Source organism: Candoia aspera, chromosome 1 (assembly GCF_035149785.1).
Source record: "Candoia aspera isolate rCanAsp1 chromosome 1, rCanAsp1.hap2, whole genome shotgun sequence".
NCBI lineage: Eukaryota > Metazoa > Chordata > Lepidosauria > Squamata > Boidae > Candoia > Candoia aspera.
In genome coordinates, this window is record NC_086153.1 from 334902717 (window position 1) to 334926813 (window position 24097).

At 45.9% G+C, this 24097-nt stretch overlaps 1 protein-coding gene across 1 annotated transcript in view; it reads right to left on the bottom strand.

Annotated features, from left to right (window-relative positions):
- The window catches only part of NCAN (neurocan), a 59034-nt gene that overhangs the window by 16527 nt on the left and 18410 nt on the right, over positions 1 to 24097 (bottom strand). Inside the window, exon 6 of the mRNA XM_063294190.1 lies at positions 2964 to 3080. Coding sequence (XP_063150260.1) covers positions 2964 to 3080 — 117 coding nt within the window. The remainder of the gene's footprint in view (positions 1 to 2963; positions 3081 to 24097) is intronic.

Here is a 24097-nt window from a genome sequence, read left to right on the forward strand (position 1 = left end):
TTGGCCACACTTCTGGATACTCTCTGTGTATGTCCTGGCAGCGGCTCTGAAATTGAGGTCCTAGAGAAATAATACCGATGAATGTGCAGAGATATCTTCGGAAATGTAGCCTGTGCAGACGAGTTGGCCTGAAACGTGGGCAGCTCAGGGCTGGAGATGAATCCTCAGAGCTTATCTACGTTTCAGGAGCAGTAGCCAGCTGCATCCAGAGCAGAGATTAACCACACAGCAATCCAGCAGATGGATGCACCGACACAGATGTGGGAGCATGACGGCCGAGCATGTGCATAAAACTGGTGTGAAACATCAAGCCTTGCTTCTTTGGATGGCTGGGGGGCCTCTGGTTCTTTCCTAGGAACCCAGAGCAAGGGGTGGTAAAGCACTGTCAAATGGGGGTGGGGGGGATGGTGTCAAGAATATCTCCAGTAAAGGCACATCAAAAGCCTTTGCCTGCAAATATTTTCATGGTGAAGCCTTCCCCCAAAGATTAGGTTAAATAGGCCACTTTAGATGCTTGCCCTGCCTGTACAAAGAGAGAAAAATCACCAGCGGTTACCGATTTTGGCTATGTGATTTGCAAAGCAAAGTCAGTTTTGAGTGAGGGCAATGCACCTTGCCCTCACTCTGCATGGGCAAATGGTCACAGCACGGCTTGCAGCTCCTCACACCAACAAATAAAACTCCCAAAGTGAAGGAGTTCTTTTTAAAGCAGATGAGAAACTTCTCTGGCTGGCTGGAAGGCGATACCTAGTGCCAGTCAATGGCTGTGTTTGCGCGACAAGGATGACGCAGCCCGTAAATCAGCAATCCTGATTAGGCATCCATTAACTATGGCTGTGCAGCTTTGGATCACGATTTGGAAAAGAGTCCTTGGGGCCTTGTGGAGTCAGTCTGAGTATAAGAGCAGCACCTTGGTGCTGTTGATTAAAGACCCACAAGCTTTCTCGGGCTTCTGCATGAAGCTGAAATACGGTAAAATAAGAATTTTAAATTTCTTAAAGCACCAACATTATTATTTCCTTAGGATGACACAGAAGCCTCAAAAAAGTTGGACTGTTTCATGAAGAGTACAGAGGGGCTCACAGGAGCTTCCATGCATTTCTGATTCATTTTCAAAGTACACACAGCCCATCTTGACAGTCCTCCCAGCCTTTGCAGAGGAGCCCTGGGTCAATGCCGCAGCAGGCAGGATTGTGGATGGCCACAAAGAGTTGGTTATAAAACTAGAATGGTGGCAGTGCCAGAGTGCCTAGAGCAGTGTTTCTCAACCTTGGCAGCTTTCAGATGCGTGGACTTCAACTCCCAGAATTCCCCAGCCAGCAAGGCTGGCTAGGGAATTCTGGGAGTTAGTCCATGCATCTGAAAGCTGCCAAGGTTGAGAAATGCTGGCCTAGAGAGAACCTGTCACTCTAGGATGTTCTATTCATCATGGAGGGGCCTCTGACCAGGTCTGCTTGAGGCAAAACCTAATTCCTCCAAAGCAAATCAGCTCAGTCATTTTACTAAGTCAAACAAATTTTCCTGTTCACGTAACTTTTCTTTTTCTTTTGGCACTTCCAAAAGAAGTGGTCGTGTGGCTGGCATGACTACACGGAACGCCGTTACCTGCCCGCCAAAGCGGTACCTATTAATCTACTCACATTGGCATGTTTTCGAACTGCTATGTTGGCAGGAGCTGGGACTAGCAATGGGAGCTCACCCCGTCACGCGGATTCGAACCACCGACCTTCCAATCGGCAAGCTCATCAGCTCAGCGGTTTAACCCGCAGCGCCACCGCATCCCTGATTATTTATTGGTATTTGCCCTAATAAAAATAAAAGTTGACACATCCGCTGCCGCTACTGCTTCTCAAGATTGTTTGATGGGATTTTAATATTGTATTGTTTTTCAGCGTAGGCTGGCAAATAATTTTGATTTCATGGACCCCCAAGACGGTCTTGGGGGACCCCCAGGGGTCCTCGAACCACACTTTAAGAAACTCTGTGTTCAGTCATAACAAATCTAAGCAAAGTTAAAATTAATCAGCACAGCATATGGTGTGGATGTGGCCACTAGGCCTTTAACTGATCTGGTGTAAGCATGCTATGAGAACACAACTTGCGGGTGGCCTCGATTGGCTGTGTGATGTCGCTGCATCGCTGTCAACCCCTTGTAGCTCTCCAAAGCCGCTTCCTTTTATACAAGATTGCTCAGGCTGCGCTAAAGTTTAACATCTATTTCTTCATTGTCTTCACAAAACCCTGCTATTGGGAGCTAAAAAGAACAAGCTGGCCCCTTCTTGGCCCCGCAGATATTGCAGTATTTGAAGATGCTTCTCATGTCTCCTCTTAATCTGCTCACACAGCTGCTTCCGTTGGCACTGAGTGAGAAGCTCAAAAGCCGGGCTGGCTGGGCTTTGTTACAAAGCAGATTTTGGGAGGAAATGCCCTCCCAAGTTTGAGTTTGGTCTGATATGATGGTATGTGGGAAAGGCCTTGGGAGGCAGAGCCAAGAGACGCTTCCAAGGGAACGGCAGAGAAGAGACAGCAGAGCCTGCAGCTGGATAGTGGGCGGGGCAAGAGGCTCAGAAGGGACCCTCCCTCGTTTCTTAGGCTGAAAAGGAAGGGGGGGATTGTACTTTCAGACTTGCGAGATTCTGTCAATGTAGCCTTACAATAAAGTAGAATTAGCTCATTGGTGGTGATTCCTACCTGGCTTACCCCAGGAGGCCAACATCTGCTGACATCTTAGGACAGACTAAAGCAGAGTTTCTCAGCCTTGGCAACTTTAAGCTCTGTGGACTTCAGCTCCCAGGATCCCCCACCCAGCATAAAGTTGCTAAGGTTTGAGAAACGCTGGACTGAAGCAATGGATGCAAAAAGAGGGAGAAGATACCCTGGAAGGAAGGAGAGATGTCTAGGAGGGAACTGATTCCTGTAAGCCTTTTGGAGGGAGGCTCCTGCCCTACCCCCCGTCCCCTCACCTATTTCACAGTTCTCGCCCGTGAATCCTGGAGGACAGCTGCAGCTGGAGAGGTTTCCACTCGACTGGCAAGTGCCCCCGTGCAAACATGGGTCGTTATCGCAAGGGTCAGTTTCGGCTGCAAGAAAGAAACAAGCAGAAGATGAGGAGAGAGACTTTTTCTGCTCAGGCAACCCCGATTGCAGAGAAATTGCTCATGGTCACCCGGGCTTAGACATCTTCTGATTGGACTACTGCCATGAGTTCTACAGGGGGCTCCCCTTGAAGACCATCTGGAAGTTGCAACTGGTCCAGAATGCAGCAGCGCACCCAGTTCTGGGTGCCCTGCAATTCCCCTGTTGTGTGAGGCGCCCTGGCTCTTACTTGCTTTCCGGGTGCAATTCAAGGTGCTGGCTACAGCTTTAAAGCCTGACAGGGCACAGGGCCAGGTTATCTGTGGAACCGCCTCTCCTCAAAGGTATCTGCCCATCCCACGAGGTCAGGTAGGGTGGGCACACTCCAGGTCCCTTCCCTTAAATGCTATCCTCTGATGGGACTTGGGAGGCGCACCTTCTCTGCAGCTTCCCCAGCCTTTAGGAACAGCCTCCTACCTGAGATCCAGAAGGCACGTACCTTTTTTGTACCATGAAGACCTGGCCCTTCCTCCAAGCATTGGGCTGGGCTGAGGATGAGGATGAGGATGAGCCAGTGTATGCAGAGTTGTTTGCACTGTGGTGGGAAGGGGTGTTCCATTTTTATTCTTGTTTTTAGTGGTTATTGGGAGTGGCATAGGAGCACTATGCAAGCTAGGTGGCGATACAAGTTCTTTAAATAAATAAATATTAGGAAACACCCATTATCTCTTTCTGCATAATTTGTTCAGGTTTCAGAGGTCAAAAGCTCCCACGTTTCTGTACCGTTCAACCCCTCGGGCTGAGTTTTCATCCAAAACCACCTGCATATTTTCAAGGCAACCTGTGGGTCCATGAGGACTAGGAATTTATTCCTTTGAAATAAATCACAACAAAAGCCGAGATTTTGTTGAGATTCTGCATTCTGGGATCAATATTATTTCTTGGTTCTTACTGGTTTGGAGCAGCATCCCCCCCACACCGTCCCCTCCCCCAAGTGAGCAATTGTCTGTAGTTTTAACTATAGTGCTGTCTTAAATTACCTTTTTATAACTGCCCACTTTAATTAAATAGCCAGAACCTTTAAGGGCACTTGATTATTTGACATCAGCTGCCTCGCAGGGGGATGAAAAAAAGGATGGAAATTAAGTAAGTCAATAATTATGGGCTTGGAGACCAGTTGATATTTTCCTGTCCTTTTTTCCTGCTGGCTGGCATGCCACTGAGGCTGGTTTGGGGCCAAAGAAGGATTCCCTTCTTTTTTGTAATTAGTGACAGCAGTCTTTAAAATGGTCACTGGGGAAGGGAACTGCAGATTCAGAGTTTTTTTGCCACCCTCCATCTGGCGATAAAAGCAAAGAAGTACCTGACGTTCTTTGAAAGAAATGGAGGCATAATGATCAAGTGGAGGCTGCGTGTTTAAAGCCCCTTTGTTTTCAGAGGCGTGCTTAACTGACAGAGAACACAATTGTCTGCTCACTTCAGCAGAGGCAACAACCATTCCGTTATCATTGCTAGATTCCCCTCTCCAAATTATGAAGCTACTCGCTATGCAGCCAGCCCACCCCATTAGACGGTCCTCTAAGATCTCTGGCCTGTTTCTTCTAGGTGAGATCCTGCTACCTCCCTCCTAGCAGAGACTCCTGGGAACTGAGACAGGAACTTTCTGCACACACAACTTCCTACCACTGAGCTGTGGAAACGCTAATAAGAACTGGAAACTGTTTTATATGTGTATGAATCACACACACACACACTTGCATAGAATTCTGAATTCCAGCAGGTGTTGTTTGCAAAGCAACTGTGCAGATATGCGTGAAGCAGAAGCCCTGCTTTACTTTGGCAATCTCCACCTTCCTCATGTTTACTTATTTGTATTTATTAATTTGACTAGTGAATTGTCAGGGCCAGCCATGCTGGTAGGCTAGATGAGGGAGATGTTTCAGGTGCTGGACCGGCATTGAATTGCACTCAGTTGTTTGTTCCCCTCCTGACTGCCTCGCAGAGCAACCATTGCAGTCCCCTGACACAGGCTAACCCCTCTCTGCCATCCTACTGTACTTGATTCCTGCTATGTCTGGGCAGACTTTTGGCTGCATTGCATTGCTTTGCCTGCCTCAATTGGCCCTCACCTGCCCACATGCCTTTTCTGACTTCTGCAAATGCTGGTTGGGCAAGCAAAGTGAATTCAAGTGCTCTGTTGCACCAACTGTGTCTCCTCTTTGCCTTGATGAAAAGGCCAGCATTGCTTCCCCACGGTCGAGTGGCCTTTTGCAAGCCTGGCTCCCATAGCAATGCATTGTGAAATGGCCATGGCATCTGCCTGGAGAGCCAGCTGTGGTGGTCACCTCAGAATTCATTGCTGTGATGACTCCCTTAGAGTAATGCTGCTTGTGTGGCCAGAGAGTGAGTCATGGCACTATTTTTGCCAGGGAAAGGGTAGACAGGAGGAATCTCATGGAAGCTAGGACAGATCTTCTTCCTCCCTCAAGTAGCAGGTCATCAGAACCTAAGAAGAGCCCTGGAATTGGATCAGGCCAAGGATCCACCCGCTTTGGCCTTTGGTGTCACGCAACGGCCATCAGATGCATTCTGGAATCTCAAAAGGATAGATGGGAGATGGTAACCTGCACTCCACATCTGTGGGATTCAGAGCATTCAGAAGGTAGAAAGCTCCATCAAGCCAAGCAACCTTTGATAGCCCAGTCCATGAATTTGTCCAGCCCCCTTCAAAAGCCATCCAGATTGGTGGCCATCACACAATTGGTGGCAGACAATTCCAGAGAATAACTTTCCTGTGTCAAGGAGCCAGTCCATTTGGTGCATCCCAGTGGGTTGCTCTGTGGTCACAATTAAGTTTGGGTGGAGACTTGGAAGCTGAAGCAGAGAATCTTCATTGGTGAACAGACCAATGCTGAAACAATAGAGCTGGTTTTACGTGACACGCTAGACTAGGCTAAAATGAGGTTGGGCAATTTGTGACTAAGTCTTGGTTATGGAGGCGCTTTGAAACCTGCTCCTGAACTCTCTTGTACATGATCCTTGGCTACTGATTGTAGCCATGTCACTGTCCTTAAGACTTCTCTTCCCCCTGGCTTTGTTAGCACAATGCAGTCAGCCATGGTTAACCAAACACATGGCTTGGACAATTAATGGGTTCACATGGCACACAGAACCACAAGCAAATCACACGGGTTGGGTTCGCACAACACACTCAACTAAAAGGTTAAGTTTTAAGGACTGCACTTAACCAATATGCTTAACCTGATTACCCAATTAATCAATTCTGAGGGTTTGGACAATACACTGGACCCGAAGCTAACCAAGCAGGCTGGATTTGCACAACTCACAAAGCCACCAAGCCCTGCCTCCAAATCTCCAAGCTTTGCATATTCTACAGATATGGCCACCTGCCCGGGTGAATCACAGAATGTAAACGTTGGAAGGGATGTTGAAGATCAATTAGTTCAATCCTCTGCCAGTGCAGAATCCTTTATTGTCTTGTGTGAACCAGCTCCTATATCCTCACTGGTTGTCTTTTGATCTCAACTACCTCTTGCTACTTCTTAAACCCCCATTGCAATACGCTTGCTTCCCTGTACAAGATCTTGGGAACAACTCCAGCCTAGAATAACCTGTCTTAAGGCTACCAAATTTTTGCAGCCCAAATCTGATAGCCCCAACATCATCCTTGTGAAACTGTTTGAAATGGCAACAAAATTCGGGCACTTCTGTTTGTAAAGTTTGCATTCCAGAGCTCTGGATGCTTTCAGGGAACATAGGAGTCGGATTACCGATTCAGGAGATCTCTCTAAGCTGAAGTTTATTGGACTTGACACTGAATACTTCTGGAGAGCTCTAGATGTGTACAGTAATGTTGGTCAAGGTGATCGTGGTAAGTTACCTTAATGCTTTTCCTGGCACTGGCACTTGACACTGCTTAATTGTAACGATGGCTGAGCTTCAACCTACAAGTTTCTGACTGGAAAATGTCAGATGGAAACCAGCTGCTGGAGTTTGAAAATATTCTGCTGTCTCTAGCTGAGCTCCGACTCCATCCTAGAAATTTACCTTTGCTGTTTCTCAGGGGGTAGAGAGAACAATTCAGCATAAACCAAGGCCATATCCCTTCCCCACTATGAGTCAAATAGAAGTCATGTCCCAAGCAGGCCCTCCCATAACTTCTGAGCCTTATTAGACTCATATCTGAGCTGGCAGTTGACTCACTAGGATCTATCAGAGGAAGATGGGGATCCATCAGAATGTTGCACCTCCCTCACTGCTCACCATCTGAATTTCTGCATTTGCAAGAATCGCTTTGGAAAGGGAATCATTCAGCAAGTCAGCGGATACAGTGCTGCCTTGTCTGCACTGTTGAAATATAAGACCAGGAGGAGGATTCAGCTTCGACCACTTGTACTTCTGCCCAGTCTACTCAGAAATGGTGACTCCTAGCCTCAAAGCCAGCCTTCTTGGGCTGTGCAGCATCTTCTTCCAGCACCACGCACAGGTGTACAAGTCCAGGAAAAGAGTCATCCTCGTTAAGGTGTTCCAGACAGGGGCTAGATGGGCCTAGGTACGCACCAATTCACATTTTGCCCTTCCAATCTGAATCCCTGCAGCATTCTACAACTTCCAGGCAGAAGCTGCGTAGTAATTCCTGATGCAACAGGAAGACACCAGTTATTTAGGGTGGGGGAGCGACTTTTATGCAGATTCAAGGGAGCTTTAATATTTCCATGATCCAGGCCATTCCATCCTAACAATTTGGCGAGTAAACCAGAAATTATTTCTTTTGTACTCTAACGTGTCTCTACATAAATCAAGTGTGCAGTCATTCCTCTAATGGCAAGCATAGGTGAACGATACCCACAGCTCTGTGGTCAAAATGGCCAAAGGGGAGGAAGCAATAAAGGGGCAAGTTTGGGCCTCCGGGCATAAGGATTTTGTATACGGAGGTATCTTAGGCTGCTGGGCTGCACAAGGAGGACTTGCTGTGCTTTGTAACCACATTGGGAACAGGATAATAAATCCAGTTAATCAATACTCAGAATTTACTTTCCACAAAGATGCATTACATGAGCTTTGCAAAATTCAAGCAAGGACTTTAGAATAGCTGTGTCGGAAGACCCATTTCAAATCGTAACAAATGACAGTCCCAAGGGTTTAGCTGTTCGAAGCCTCTGTAGCTAGGAAAAATGTGACATCCAAATATGCTTTGGGGGACAGAATTCAGCTAGCTGTAAGTGTCACTTGACACAATGGGGAATCTTGAACAACGCAGCCCTTCCAGCAGAGGATAAATTATGCCAACTGCCAAATTTTCCCCCCATCTCCGGCTATGGGAAGGAAGGGAGGTCTGCTCTCCTTTTCTGCAGCTGGCTGTCTTGGCATGGAGAAGACATTATTTAAGTGACCCTCCCAGGACACTCTGCAGGTGAATATTAACCGTGCTGGTTCTCTTCCCTCTCTGCACTTTTTCCCCTTCCCCAAATCTCACTCCTTGTCTCTTCCTTCCCCAAGCACCTCAAAAGCACGCAGGACAAAACTGAACCTTTGCCCAGGCATTCAGCCTGGCCATCAGAAAATCAAGGTAGCAATAGAACCTGCACAAGCTCCCCCAAACAATGCAGAGAACTTTGGAGGAAAAATAGAGACATTGAAAGCAACTCCTCTAGTTGAACTCCTTGGTCCTGGGACTCCTCTGGTGGAAATTGAAAAGGGAGCTGGAGTTGGGGTTCTGCAGATTGGGGCACAAGGCAACAGGGGTGGGGCAAAGTAAAAAATGACAGAGTCCACCTGTTTTTAATGCAAAGCATCCTGCATTCAGTCCTTGGAATTCTTGCTAAAAAGGATCATATAACAGGGATCAGAAAAGACCTTTCCTTGCCTAAGAACTAGGGATCTGTTATCAACCTGAGTGGGAAAAGAGCATGTTAGTGGTATCAGTGATTCAGCTAATACGATCACCAGGTATCTCAACAGCTTAGGGGCAGAACACATGCTTTGCATGCTGGTCAGGTTCAGTCCTGAACCTCACCAATTTAAAATAACAAAAACAATCCAAGACCACACTTGGAAGATTGTCTCTGTTTCCCTGAATCTGGGCACCCTCCTGATCTTGGGCCTTATCTCCCTAGCTAGCATGGCTTTTGTCTACCCATTTGAAGAACGCCAGGATGGAGAAGGCTCTTCCAGCTGATAGATCTTGGAACATCGCTGCCAAGCAAGACAATTCACTGATTGATTGATTGATTGATTGATTGATTAGGTGCCATCAGGTCATTTTCCACTCCTAGCGACCACATAGATAGATTTTCTCCATGAAAGCAAGAGATTAAAATTGGACCAATGCAGTGCAAGGCAACTCTACTCGTTTAGGAAACAGTTTATAGGGCCATCATGTATTTCATCAGTTTCCCCTTTTGTTACATGAGAAATTACAATTGAGGGGCACCTTTTGGAGAGACTCTGGAGGCCTCACCCCAATTTGGGGGTCCCCTGTGGGTGTGTATTTATGACCTACAGTGATGCCTGCAAAAAAGCCCTCCTGGGGTTACATAAGGATGGAGACCTCCTGAGAAGGGGTGGGTACCCCTGAGATGGGTACAAGAAGGAGTGGAATTGATGTATGTTTGGTGGCCTACCTGTCTTCACATCACCATCTTTCCCCCTCCCCACAAAGACATGGGGGGGGGTGGATTCTTACCAAGCAAGCTGTCATTCCCCTCCTGAGTCCACACCAGACGGGTGATTGTGCTGAGTGCTGGTGCATCTTCTTTCTCCTCTCCACTCCCACTGTCAGCCTCCATTGGGAGAAACCCTCCAGGAGCAAAGGGGATGTACCCTTCCCGGTCTACCTGGGCTTCCACCCCTCTCTCAGCAGGATATATAGAAGGTCGTGAGCTTGGAACTGAAAGCGGGTCGTCAGAGGCGGCTGGCTGTTGAAGGCGTATAAGCTCCGAGGTGCTGTGGAGAATGAAGGGAGTCCTTGTCTCAGGCAAGCTCAGGGCTGTGGTCTCTGCTTCTTTCTTGGCCTCATCTGGAAAGGGCTGAGAAGAAGAAAAGAGGCTGGGGGGGCTGTGAGCAGGAGACCCTGTCGTGGTGCCACCTGGCCAATGGTAGCCATGACTGCCTTCCACTGAGCTTTTGTGGTGACTTTGCGCTATCCTGCCAGATTCAAGGTGGCTATCCATGCTTTGAGTAACCGCTTCCCAGCTGCCTTGTGCCTCAGAAAGATCTAGGACTTCAGTGGAAGTGGAACCATCTGGAGACCCCAGGATTGCTTTGTTTGCTCCAGTGGTCTCCACGCTACCTTGGCTGCTGTCAACCATCAACCACACCTCGGATTTCTCAGGAAGGAATCGAGTTGCCTGCAAATACACGTTTCCTGGGGTTGGGGGGAGGATATCTTTGGGTGGGAGAGTAACAGCTTCTTGTCCCCGCAGCTCAGCTACTTCTTCTGAATGTGGGCTGCTTTGTTTCAAGATGGCATCCTTTCCTGCCATATTGAGGAGGCTCATTGTCCTCTCATGCTTAACAAACTGTAGAGCTTCTGGCTGTGTTTCTCCTTCAGCATCCCCTGGCAAGTTTTGGTGGCCCTCAAAAACAGGTCCCGGAAGCTCTTCTACAAAGCTCATTGTCTTGATCTGACTTTCTCGGGAGCTGTAATCAAACTCCCCACTTGCCTCATCAATGTGTGTCTTGCTCCTCTGGTGCTCAGAGGATAAAAGGGGTTCTGCTGGGGTAACAACGTTTCCATTGCCAGAAAAATCATCTTCATGGTCTCCAGCTTGGGTCATCCCTTGAGGATAGTCACCTCGAATGCTGGTCCCCCTGGAAGCATCTTCAGGATCATATCCTGTAGTCACAGCAACCTTCTGCAGCTCAAGGAGTACATTAGCTGGCACCGGCAATGATATGGGGGCATGCTCATTGTGGGCTGGCTTCTCCTGGCTTCTTGGCCCAGAGATGGTCCAGTATCCTTGGTTGGTTCTTTCAGCCCTCGTGTCTTCCAACGAATGGGATGCTGATGCAGGGGGAAAGGTGATTTCCTTGTGGCCTTGATTCTCAAGCATGAGTAACCCTGGGAAGATATGCATGGGATTGGCAGAGTACAAGAGAATGAGAAGAATGCATCTTGACATTATTGAATTAGCTATCTTGGGATATTGTGACTATAGTTTGCCTTGGGACCACTCAATCTTGATTTATAAGCAAGACAATGTCAGGATATCAAACTAGAGAGGGTTCAAATCCCCACTCAATCATGAAATTCATTAGGGCTGTGCTCACACAAGGGTCTTAACCAAATCAAGCATAACCCTAGCACATACAGTACATTCTCACAACATACTGAGCTTGGATAGTACTAACTTTGAGGGAGTTTGGGTTTTTGGTGGTTTAACTTTTTTTTTTTTTTGCATATGCAGCAGATTTGGTTAGTTAATAGCTCAACATAATGTGTAAACTCAGAAATTGGATTAATCCATTCACCTGGTTAAGCATATGACGTTGAGCCAATGCCATAGTCTCTCAGCTTAATCATTATCACAGGCTTGTTTAGAAGCTAATAAAAAAAAGATTAAACCTAAATAAATACTAAGACATGTGCATATATTAGGACTATATAGTGCTTCCAATTTAATTCCCCAAAATTAAGATTTTAAAACAAAATTCAGAACATGCAAGGGTGTGAATGCAGTGCCTGTCTGAAACTTCTTAAAGTAATCACGTCTCTTGCTGGGATCACACAGCAGGACAGCTTCAACATCCCAGGGAGAGATGCAGCTGCTTTAAAGAGTTGCAGACAGGTGCTAGGTTCATGTCCCCATGTACTCTGGAGCACATTTTGAAACTGAATCCAAAGGACTGCACACCCATGAAACACACATGTCTGCAGACACCCAATATATATAGACAGAGTGAAACCTCATTTTAATGAACTACAGGTAATCCTCACTTAGCGACCACAATTGGGACTGGCAACTTGGTCGTTAAGCAAAGGGGCCACTAAGTGACACCACGACTGTGCTTATGATCTTACTTCAGCTTTCCTTCACTTTACAGACCTATGAAGGACGTAAATGCGAGGATTGATTGTAAAGTTACTTTTTCATCAGCACATAACTGCAAACGAGGCAGTCGCTAAATGAGGATTACCTGTACAGTAATTGTGAGAGGGTATCTCTTACTTAGGAAGGTCCATGGAATTAAAGGGAAGGGCACCATGGTATTTTCATCAATAATGATCCTGTCATCACGTGAATAAAGTACACCAAGCGGAAATTTAGTCCATGGCATGCAAAGTTCATTGCCTTAAGGCCTGCTAAATCAAGATTTCGGTCTCTACGCCACCTTCTATTAAAGTTTCTTGCCTTCCCCTCTCGCTCACTCTCCCATTGCCAGCCCATCTGTCTGGGTGTTAATAAGTATGGGAAAATGGCTCCTTTCCATCTCGGCCCTAGTAAGTGCCATGTGGAAGGGCTGCATCATAGGCATTTGGTAATGGGTTACGATGCCAAGCAGCATTTTGGAGTGGTTTCTGTGGCAACTGCCTGCTTATTAGCCACATCGCCTTGCAGCTACGGGCCTTTGAGCTAATGGGGTTCAGTGTGTGTGGGGGAGATTCCTAAGTTTCTAAAGTTCCTAATCTCCCTGGGAGGCTTAGGGGGTGGGAAACAGAAGCAGGGATAGGATAGGCAGAGCAAGATGAACAGAATGCTAAAGAAGGAAGGAACACACTTGAATGTCATGGAGTTTGTAGGGAAGACTGAGTGTGTGTGTGTGTGTGCGCAAGAGAGAGAGAGAAAGAGAGAGAAACAGTATGTACAGCACAAAAGGGGGCAGTTTCTACAGCAACTAAAGTATTGGTTTTCAATAGCTATCATCTAACTATCTACCTACCTATCTACTAATCTAATTCCTTCTCTCTACCTGTCTATGTTTTATCTATGTCTGTCTGTCTGTCTATCTATTTCTCTACCTTTCTATGGCTTGTCTACCTACTTCTCTCCTCCCTCCCTCCCTCCATCATCCACCCATCCACCCATCCATCATCTCCCTTTTCCTCCCTTTCTCTCAGTTCCATGAACAATTAATTCCCATTAGCCCCAAATACTTAGTCAATTTCAGCACACACCTTTGCTTAAAAGCCCAAGAGGTCTGTCTGGTAAAGACCCCTCCGTCCTCTGCAGAAAGCAAAGTTAGCCTGGCTTTCCTTGGTAGGATCACTGGAGGGCCCTTTTGTGACGAGAAGCCCATTTCAAAGCACAAGAAGGAGGGCTTTTTCTACAGTGGGACCCTGGCTCTGAAATGCTTTCTGGAGCCAGATGTGCCAGATATCAAACTAGTCTTCTTTTATACACCCGCATGAAAAGCATCTATGTGCATTATCATTGGCTTTTCACTTTGTGCCTCAGTTTCAGCAAACTAAAATTTGCCTTCATTCCTTTCATTTGGGGACCTACACTTTATTATCTCATATTGTTCATGGTACCTGATCTCTGTATACTGTTCTGAGCACCCACTGGAATGATGGATGAAGCACAAACAATCATAAACACAGCCCTTTTTCCAGGAGCCATAAGAATGCAAGAGCCAGGGTAATAAAAAATAGTAACGAATCCACCTAGTCCTGCTTCCAAGATGCCCAGAATAGGGCATGGTTGTCTGCCCAAGCTCACGTGGACTGTTCCTGAACATGGTGGCCCAAAATATTTGGACATTCACACCACCAGTGGTTATTGAAAAAACTAAAAAGAAATCCCCCCCCCAGGAAACTATTAATAGGATGGGGGAACTCCAAGATATGCAGACATACAAAAATCTTGGGACAACCCCCCACTATGTTTGTAGAGGAAGAGCCCCCCAAACTGGACTGGGCTGCTGAGAATGCCTGAATGTGAGGGGACTAGATAGGATATACAGGTAGTCCTCAACTTACAACCACAATTGGGACCGGAATTTCCATCGTAAGTTGTTGCGGTCGTAAGTCAAATCACCGTGTTACGGGACCCAATTTTACAACCATTTTGTGGTGGTCATTAAGCGAATCCAGCTTCCCCAATGGGTGTTTTTTGCCAGAAAACAGCAAAAAACATTGCAAAACGCAATCACATGATAATAGGACACCGCAATCAGTCGTATATGTGAGCTAGTTGCCAAGCGCCCGAAATGCGATCATGTCACCATGGTGGGGTGGTGTTTTCCAATGCTCAGAAGTGCTTTACAGGCTGTAAAGCACCCATTTTGAGGTAACTTCAGACTGTCATTAAACAAACGGTCATAAGTCGAGGACTGCCTGTAGAGTGGAGAAGTTGCAATGCTGAAGAAAAGCACTTTGCACTGCAAGATTTTGTGGCAATTGCTATAGATAAAACCTTTAAAAGCCTAAGAGGAACAGCACTGTGACAGGCCAAGGGTCTTTCTAATTCAGCATCTTGCATCTTACAGGGGCCACCCAGAATCCCACAAGCAGGGCAAGAGGAGAGCTTTTGCTGAATGGGAGGTTCCTTGGATCCTTCTCCAAGAATCTGACTTAAAGCCATCCATCTTGATGTGGATGTGATGAACCCAAAATTCTTGCTGGTGTTTTATTCAAGTTATCAGTGCCCTCTGCTCCAGGTCTTGAATGGAGCTGACAGCAAGAAAGCCGGAGAGAAGCATCCCATGCAGGCTAACTTTGCAGAATTCAGTTCTTTGTACCCTGATTCTGGATAAATTCTCCCATCCTCTTCTCTCCCCCCCACCCCGCCCTCCGCCAGCTCTGGCAGCTGTCCCCCAATAGCTCAACGTTGCACCAGATGCTTTTTCTTAATTTGAGCATCGCCTGCTGACAATGATTTGCCCAGCCCTCTGTGCAGCCGTAAGTGTCAAAATTATGCATATTTGCAAAATAACTCTGTCTTCAGAGACTGCACTCTCTCCTCCCTCTCTTAATTGGCGCTAACACTTTTCGGCAGAAATTATGCCTGAGTGCATTACATCAGGTTGCAAACGTGCTAATTGACACCAATGGCTACTTAGCTCTTTCAGGAGGCAGAGTTTTAAAGCCATGCAGGAAGACCATTTTGGAGCAGAGGGGGAGAGAGTAAAATCCACACTGGAAGCTTTCTCAGCAGCTCGGGGACAGAGGGGGGCCGAAATGGAAAGGTGAAAAGAATTCCATCCTATTCCCCCAAACACAAACACAGGGATCTTCCTAAGAACATATGCCACAATGTACATTATAGATGCTGTTAATTACATTTGTGTCCCATTTCCTATGTTGAGACTGCAGAGAGTGATAGAGGAAACCGCCTTAATATCTTCCCAACAACCCTGTGAAGTAGAGCAGGTAAGAGATAAAGGAGCATAGAGCTTTAGGGACGAATGGGGATTTGAACACAGCCAAATCAGGGAAGCAGTGACTATTTCAGGAGAGGGCTCTGGGTTAATAATCTGAACAACACCGTCCCAGATTGTATAAAATTTTCTGCAGCAGGGGTTAATATAAGCAAGTCATTAGCATATGGAGAGTGAGTCAATTCCTTCTTGCCTGCCCTGGCACCCCTCAAGTGTTCTCTTAACTTTAGTGATTAATGTACATGAAAAGTGTTATGAAGAAAAGAAAACCCTGCTAGGGGTTTTTTTCCTCGCTTTTTGAATTAAATTTGGTGGCCACGGGCCAGGCACCAAGGAAGTAAACACGCTGCCCCCCCCCACAATCTGGAGATCAGCTAGGACATAAAACTTCAAATATAGCACTTGATCAAAGCTGATGTCATGCTTATACAATAACCCTTCTATGGCTACAACCAGAATAATGTACTGGGTCTAGCTACTGTAATACTTTCACACAATGACTCTGATTTGGTATTTGCACAGCCCTGTGGGATATGAAAATGGGAGCTAAGCCCAGACACTTGCTGTTAGGAAGGACCCCTCTGTCTTCAGCTGCTCCAACAGCCTCCAGGCTCCCTATGCTTAGTGAAAGGAAGCTAAATTTCAAATCAACTTACTGTTTCCATCAACTTCGTTGGACAGCGAGTAGCTTATACCTCCCCCAAGAGCAGAGGCAGGGCTTGGGTGCATGCCAGCCGAAGTCTCGATGGCATTGTCTACCATTTCATGCCCTGCCAAGGCCAAGATTGGCAACGTAGTGGGTAGCATGGTGCTTCCTTCTGGGTTCCCATCAAAGCCCGGCTCTTCCTTCCACTGTTCCTGGAAATAACGCCCATTCAATCCAGTGTAAACACTCTTCCCATTCGATTCAGGGATGCCAGCCAAAGCTGGTGTTGCCCCAGTGGCCGTGGGGTGATCTTTCAGAGAAGTGGGGGAAGGGATTATGAAGGGAATCGTGGGATGCCCCGTTAGGATGTGAGCTTGGGATGGCTGAGGGAGGCCAGGAGAAGCAGTATCCTGTGGGATTAACCTCTCTGTATTTCCCTGCAGCCAGGTTGGGGTGATTGGACGAGGGGTCACTTCTGATGGGGTGCTGTCTTCGGGGTCCCCTCCCCAAGACATCTTGCCCAACACTGAGACCATGCTCAGGGATTCTTCAGTGATGTTCATCCTGCCAGCATCATCAGCTATGGTGAACAGTTTGTCATTTGATGCATTCTGGAGAGCATCTACAGATGGTTCTGGGGAAGCCCCTCTAACTTCCCCATTTGGAAAAGGGGTATTGGGTACCATGGACCTCTCTTCCACACTTTCCCTTCCAACCGGAAAAGTTGTTACCATCTGGAGCTGCTCATCCTCTTCCAGTAAGGGCACTGCAACTTTGTGTAAGGGGCCGTAGAGATCCTTAGCTGATTCTTTGGAGTCTCCTGATGTGATAGCTTCCTCATTTTCCCTGCGGAATAGCTCATTCTGGCTCAGAAATGACAGATCAGGATTGTGTTCCACCAAGATGTTCTCAAATCCTGCTTGGCTTCCCTCAGAGTACTGATCCGTGGGCTGATGGGCAGGTCCTTCTCCAAGTGATGCCCTGTCTGGTATTTTGGCCAACTGTTGCCCTGCAAAGCGATAAAAAGAGAGTTCTTAAATTTGCTCAGGGTACAGCAGATCCAGGGAAAACTCAACCCCTGGAGAAAAGCCTTCTCCAAACAGGTGTTTTCCAAATGTGCTGGACTTCAACTCCCAGAACCCTTAGCCATGGCTGTCCTGACTGGGGTATTCTGGGAGTTGGAGTCCAGCACACCTGGAGGCAGCAGATTGGGAAGGGCTGTTCTAGAAAATTTTAAAAAACAGAAAAGATAGATTAAAAAGCAAATCAGTTAAAGATGCATACAAAGACTGGATATAAAGCATTTATATTCAGAATAGGAAATGGTAAGTGAGGGAAGCATATTCACTCATGGCAGGCTCAGACAGATGCGTCCAGCCAATGCCTCAGGCATACTAATAGGCATCGCCTGAAGCACAGAAAGTGGGTGTGGGTGTGTGAGCATTAAGAGTGGGTGCAGAGAAGGCTGGCTGGCAAGTATAAGGAACTTAGCAAGGATCTTCATCATTATTCCAGTCTATGTTGGGCAAGCTGTCCCAGAAATCTTGGCCCCTATATGCTGAAAGCAAAACTTTCAACTTGAATCGGTAGCTAACAGGCAGCTTATACAATTGCTTTAACGCTGGCATAACATATGCATGGTGTACAATCTCCACTGAGCAGCCTGGCCTTCAGCTGCAGCTCCACCACTTAAGGTCCATCACGGTTGTCTAAACCAGAGGATACCCATGGATAAATCTCAGTACTCAAGCTATTCCTGCCCCAAAATGGTGTAGCTGCTCAGATCAAGTTTCCCACTGCCTGGGGGGTTCAGGCTGGGCCAGACCAAAGGCTCATCTAGCACTTTATCTGGTTTGCGATCATTATTAATCAGTCATTTCATGGGAACCTCACGCTCAGGTTATGTGTTGGGGAAATGGCCTGTCACTCATCAAAGTAGCATCTGATTTGTTTATTAAAATCTCAGATTCAGTCCTTGATATCTCAGAAATGATTGCAAAAGATCCCTGCTGAGAAATTTTGAAGAGCAATGGACAGTACTGAGCAATGGCCAATAGCCAGCATAGACGATACTGAGTGAGGGCCAGTAGCCAGTCTAATAGTCAGTTCAGGCCCTTGATCCCAACTGTATGGTATTTGTGGTATAAATCAGTACTGATATCCACAATCTTGGCAGAGGCTGTCTTTTGTAGCATAGAAAATCATTAAATCCTACAACCAGAAGCAGCTCCTTAGACCACTGAGTTCAGCCCCTTGCTCACTGCTGGGGATTGGTTTCAACCTAGCACTGGAGTTCTTTTTTCTCTGGGGAGCCAGTTATAGCCATAGTGGTTATGATTTTGGACTAGGAGCAAGTTTGGACTTAGCCACAGAAAATCACTGGTTGACCTAACATCAGTCATCTTCTTTCAGCCCTTACAAGGTTGTTGTGTGGAATATTTGAAGGTCCGCCTTTTTCCAGTTACATCTACCCGACCCACCAGATCGGGGAGGCGAGGTGTGTTGCGGGTCCCCCCCCATTAAGGAGGTCCATCTAGTGGGACCAAGGAGAAGGGCCTTCTCCGTGGTGGCTCCTTCCCTGTGGAACATCATCCCTGCAGAGATAAGACTGGCCCCCACCTTCATACTCTTCCGAAAGGCCCTGAAGACATGGTGTTGCCAGCGGGCCTGTGGATCCCAGGCTGATGCCGAGCCCATCAAGCGGTTTGTTTGAATGTTCTGTTGCCGCCAGGGGTGTCGGGGTGTGGTGGGTTTTGTATTTGGGGTTTTATGTCTGTAGGCCGCCCGGAGTCACTGTGAGTTGGGCAGCCATCTAAATGTCTTTAATAAATAATAAATATAATTGGAAGCAAGCGTGCTATGTATCCCACTTTGCGTTATTGGAGAAAGAGCGATGTGTGAGTGTGTATGTCTCTGTGTGTGTATGTGTACTATATAAACACACCCACAGAGTTATCATACTGGCATCTCCGTGCACCTGCCATTTTTCAAGTCCTCTTAGATAGCCCACTTTGCTTGTTTTTTCCATAAATTGCGAAACAACAGCAACAATAATGGACCAGGCTCAGTGTTACCACAGACAGGTCTGGGGAGGCCGTACTCCCCTCCTACAATTATTTCAACTTATTTTTGAGCTCAGAGAGAGGGGAAAGGGAGTGGTAACATCCCTTAATCAGATAAATCATGGCTTAGTCCAATAATGTGAACTCAGGGGTGCCCGGGTTTGTATGGCATGCCTAATCAGGCCTGTTAAACGACTTCGTCTGGACCACACGCTAAGCTCGATTAGTTTTAACCCAGCCTGCTAGTGAGTTCATGTTCCCATGTATATGTGAGCCCAGAAAACAAGAACGCTGTGACTAACTTAAACGTATTTGGTGAGAGCAGCTGGGGACAGAAAACGGCCCAGAGTAGATGGCATGCTTGAATGGGTCTTCTTTTTTTATATAGTAATTTTATTAAACATTACAGTTAAAAAGATAAAAACTAATACAAACTAAAAGAATAAAAAGAAAAATAGAAAGTGCAGAAAAGAAAACATAGAAAGAAAAATAGAGAAGAAAGAATAAGAATATAATAAAAAAGAAAAAATATATATAAAGAAATAACTTCCCCTTTCATCACAAGTATAAACGATTTTAGTAACTTGTCACGTTCTCTTAAAATACAACGAATGATCTCTTCTTTCCATATCTCATATCTTATCTATAAACAAATCCTTAAAGCCTCATTTCAGTCCTGATCAGCAAAAGTCCATTAAGAGTTATCACAGATAACAACATCTCTATTTTAACCTTGATCAAATAAACCAACTTTATATTCCTTCCTTTTACTTTTAACGATCTTGATCTTTAGTCCCTTCAAATAATGTCTTAGAATTTAACTCTTTTTCATTTTTTCTTTGTCCCTTGCCACAAAATTCTTGAAAGCTTTAACAAGCCTCTTTTGTAAATCCAGTATAGGAAAATTATCCAGGTCACTCTTTTGGTTTATTTATATATACCTTTTAATTATTAAGACATCAGCTGCCTTCTTTTGTATGTCCAGTGTAACATCTTTTTGCATATCATTCTTGTAGCCTGTCATTTTTAAATCCACTTTCAGATCAGTCTCAGTCTTGTCAGGTAAAACTGGTTCCTCTTTAATAACATCTTTTAAACACAGTCTATCCATACTGGCAGACACTCTTAAAATTAACTTCTGAGTCCATTGTTCAAAAATATCCTTCAATATGTCCAACGTTAAAATATTTTGCTTCATTCTGTATTAGTAAGTCAAATTTAAATGTTCTCATCCTTTAATTGTAATCCTTAATTCCTTCTGGTTCCCTCTAGCATCCAACCTTCAAAATCTCATCCTATCAAGTTTTTTTAAAGAGAATTCAAAACAAAAGCATTTTCCCACAAGAAAGATTCTTACAATTAATTCCAAAACCTTATTTCAAATCCATCTGGACCCTTAGTCCATTTATAACTCCAAAATCAAAGTTCTAATCACCCTTCTGCTGTTTATTCCAAAAGAAAAAAAAATAAGTCCTTAAAATAAAAAAATATTTAAAATTTCTTTCACTTAAGGATTGAAGGAAATTCACCCAGCGCTATAAAACTTTTTGATCCAAAGCTTCCTAATAGCTGAAAAGTTATTTCAGTAATAGTTAACAAGTAATTTCCGAAAGTGATTGGAAAAGCAAGTATGCAAACCCAAGGTGCTGACTGCCGTTTCAGCAAGATGGCTATTCCTGCATCTCCCAGAGGTCTAAACTGGCTGGAGATTGCTGTCTTTCAGTCTCCTCACGAGGAGCAACTGTCTGGAGCACTTGTGGGTGATCTCAAGTCCTCTCCTTGCCTGGAGAGGAATTACGAAGAGCCGGTCTCCTTGCCAGCTCTTCATTCTGCCACGGTCATCAGTTTGCCATTTCTTCCCCGGAAGTCACACTTGACTGGGTCTTTATGGGGAGGATTAACATATTGGGGTTCCATAGAGGTTTGATTTAGCTTCAAACAGATCATGGTCTTGTTTGATGCTAAAATAATATCCCGCCACCCCCACCCCAGTAAGTACGTCATACTGTTGTGGGTGTGTGTATTAACTAACCTTACCCTCTTTTGAGACTGAGACAATGTCTTAAAATGGCTCCATGAAACTGCCTTTACAGGTCGTCCTTGTTTAATGACCATTCGTTTAGTGATGGTTTGGACTTACAATGGTGCTGAAAAAAACAACTTGCGACTGGTCCTGCATCCCTGCAGTCTCATGATCACGATTTGGGTGCTTGGCAACCGGTTCACATTTATGTCCATCACAGCATCCCGTGGTCCCATGATTGCCATTTTTGACCTTCCCAGCCAGCTTCCGGCAAGCAAAATCAATGGGGAACCATGTGATTCACTTAACGACCACATGGTTCGCTTAATGCCCACAATGATTCACTTAATGACCATCACAAAAAGGTAATAAAATTGGGTCGGTTTTGATTAATGACCACTTCTCTTAGCAACCAAAATTCCAGTCCCAGTTGTGGCCATTAAGCGAGGACTACCTGTATTGCTTTTCTATTGGAATATAACCTCTAAGGCTTTGGGCTTTTTAGTTTTCACAGACCAACTTGGCTCTGATTCCTTTTTATGTATCTGCAACTGAAGGGCTGTTCTTTAACCATTCCTAAAACAGAAGGTGGTCTTTTTAAAGGAGGGTGGGGGGTACTCCAGAAATGGCCCTTTCCCTGGGTAAAACCCACATTCTGCTTTTCTGAGCCAGCTTCCGTTCCTTCCCTGTCTCCCTGATTGAGAAGGCACGATTTAAGGGGCAATCATTCCAAACACTCTGAGATGCAAGCTGGTCCGGGCCCAGGGACTCAATCTTCCTTTTGTCAGCCCAAGCAGCTGGAACACTCTCTGGCCACGTGGGCTGATTTATGAGGGGGCTGTTGGAAGGAGGAAGCAGAGGCACATGCCGCCTTTCAAATGCTCTCCCTTTTAATAAAACAAAGTGCCTCCCTTTGCTTACTCCTGGTCTCTTGGGGTGGGTTATAAATCCAGACGTTTCCCTTTTCTCTCCCCGGTTGTTATCCCAACAAATTATCTAGGAGTGGATGCAGGGCAGCCGAGAACAAACAATTCACAACTTAAGGGAAGTCTTCCGTTCACTAGAAAGTCATTGTGAGAGTGGCCCAGAAGCCCCAGCTAATTAAGGCAGACCTGTGAGCAGCAGGAGGACCCAAGCCTAAATAAAAACAGTTATGCTGACCAACAAAGAAGAAATCCTGATGTAAGCAGATCCCATCCCTGGCTGTTCTGAAGACCGTAGGCAAGTGGCATTCGCTGCTGGAAGCTGTGAGGACCATGTGTGCACAATGGCATCATCATGCAAATGCCACCATTACATACGTGCATCTTGACATCTGATCCAACTACAGAAGTCAGGGCATTTGCAAGATGACATTGTTACACATGTGTCATCACTGACCTCCCCCACCATGCATGCCTCTGCTGCAGACATAGTTTGCAGTTGACCAGGATGGGACACTGTCCCTGGTTCTGCTTTGGGGGGACAATAATAGAAGAATAAATTTGGAGGACACCACCATCTTCCTCCACCTTCTTCTCCAACCCCCACATCTGCCCTTTTGGCAGAGGAGCTTTTACACTTAGCCAGTCCTGAGCCTGCAGGCACTTACAGTCAGGCGCTGTGGCTTACTTACAAGGAGGCCCTTCCCCACAGGGACCTTGCGAGCCACCCAGATCCAGCCTCTGCTGGAGATTTAAAAGCCAGAGGCCATGCATCACCCCCCCAGAGACAGTTGTCTAGCTTCTGCTAGAAAGCTTTTGTGGAGAAAGTGTGGATCCTCCATTCTTCTAGAGCACCGTCCAGTTGCATTTGGGGTCCACAGGTAGTGTGACAGCACTCTTTATAAACAACAGTTCCCTAACACCGGGCTACTGAAATATCCTCTGTGTGAGACCATGCTAGAAAAGTTTGCTGCAGTTGCAATGGCCAGAAGGGAAGCAGTTAGGCTACTGACTGATACAGACTATCAATTTAGTCCTGCTCCTGCTGAAATCCCTAGATTGGTTGACAGTCATTTTCCAAATGCAATTCAGTGCGTTGGCTTCCCTCTTTAAAGCACTAACTGCTTTAAGGCCAGTTGAGGGAAACCTCTCCACTAAAACTGGAAGAAGAAATCCTTTTCCAAGTCTTGTTTGTCAGCAGGCAGGAGAGAGCTTCACCTTGAGCTGCGTCCTAAACTTGAGAGTCTGGTGCCTATTTTCATTGCATTCAGACAAGCCAAGTCCTCATCACTGGGACACCTTTTGGACCAGATCTTATTCTTAAAGAAGGTTTTGAACTTTGTATTCCACTTTTATTGGTTGGTTGCTTGATTGACTGGATTTACATCACCCTTTCCTCCAGCAGCTTGATGTAGCTATGTAGGATTCTGTCCCCCAATTATATAACCTTAAAAACAAACTTCAGAGGTAGGTTGGACTGAGAAACAGTGACTGGCATTAGACCATTCTTTTCTATTTGTGCACTGTGCGTGTGTCTTTGATGGTTTGGCCAGGTTGGAAAGCAGGATATAAATTAAATCAACCCATCAATAATAGGGATGCTTTGGGGAGTTGCTGAGAGTTGCTCATATTAACTCTGCTCCCTTGGCAGGATCATTGAAAGCCAAGGCATGGATAGGGCACCTGTGCTTTTTTGCAATGCAGACTTATGGACCAGAGAGAGGCCATTTAGGCTGGCTTTTTCTGGGAAAATAATTGCAACCATTACTCAGGGTGAGCACCAGCTGCTTACATAAAAGGTTCCCAGTTCACGGTTGTGAATAATAGGGGACAGCCAAAACAATTTCTGCAGTCACACTGGAGTAATCTCTTAGAGTAGGCTGACCTTAAGGGTTTTGATTTTATTAGCCCTTCCTTCAGAAGCTTATGGACTAGAATCTTTGCCTGTGGTTCAGTGGAAGAGCACCTTCTCTGCCTGCAGAACTTCCCTAGTCCAGTTTGGTCCAGTGGTTAAGGCAACGGGCTA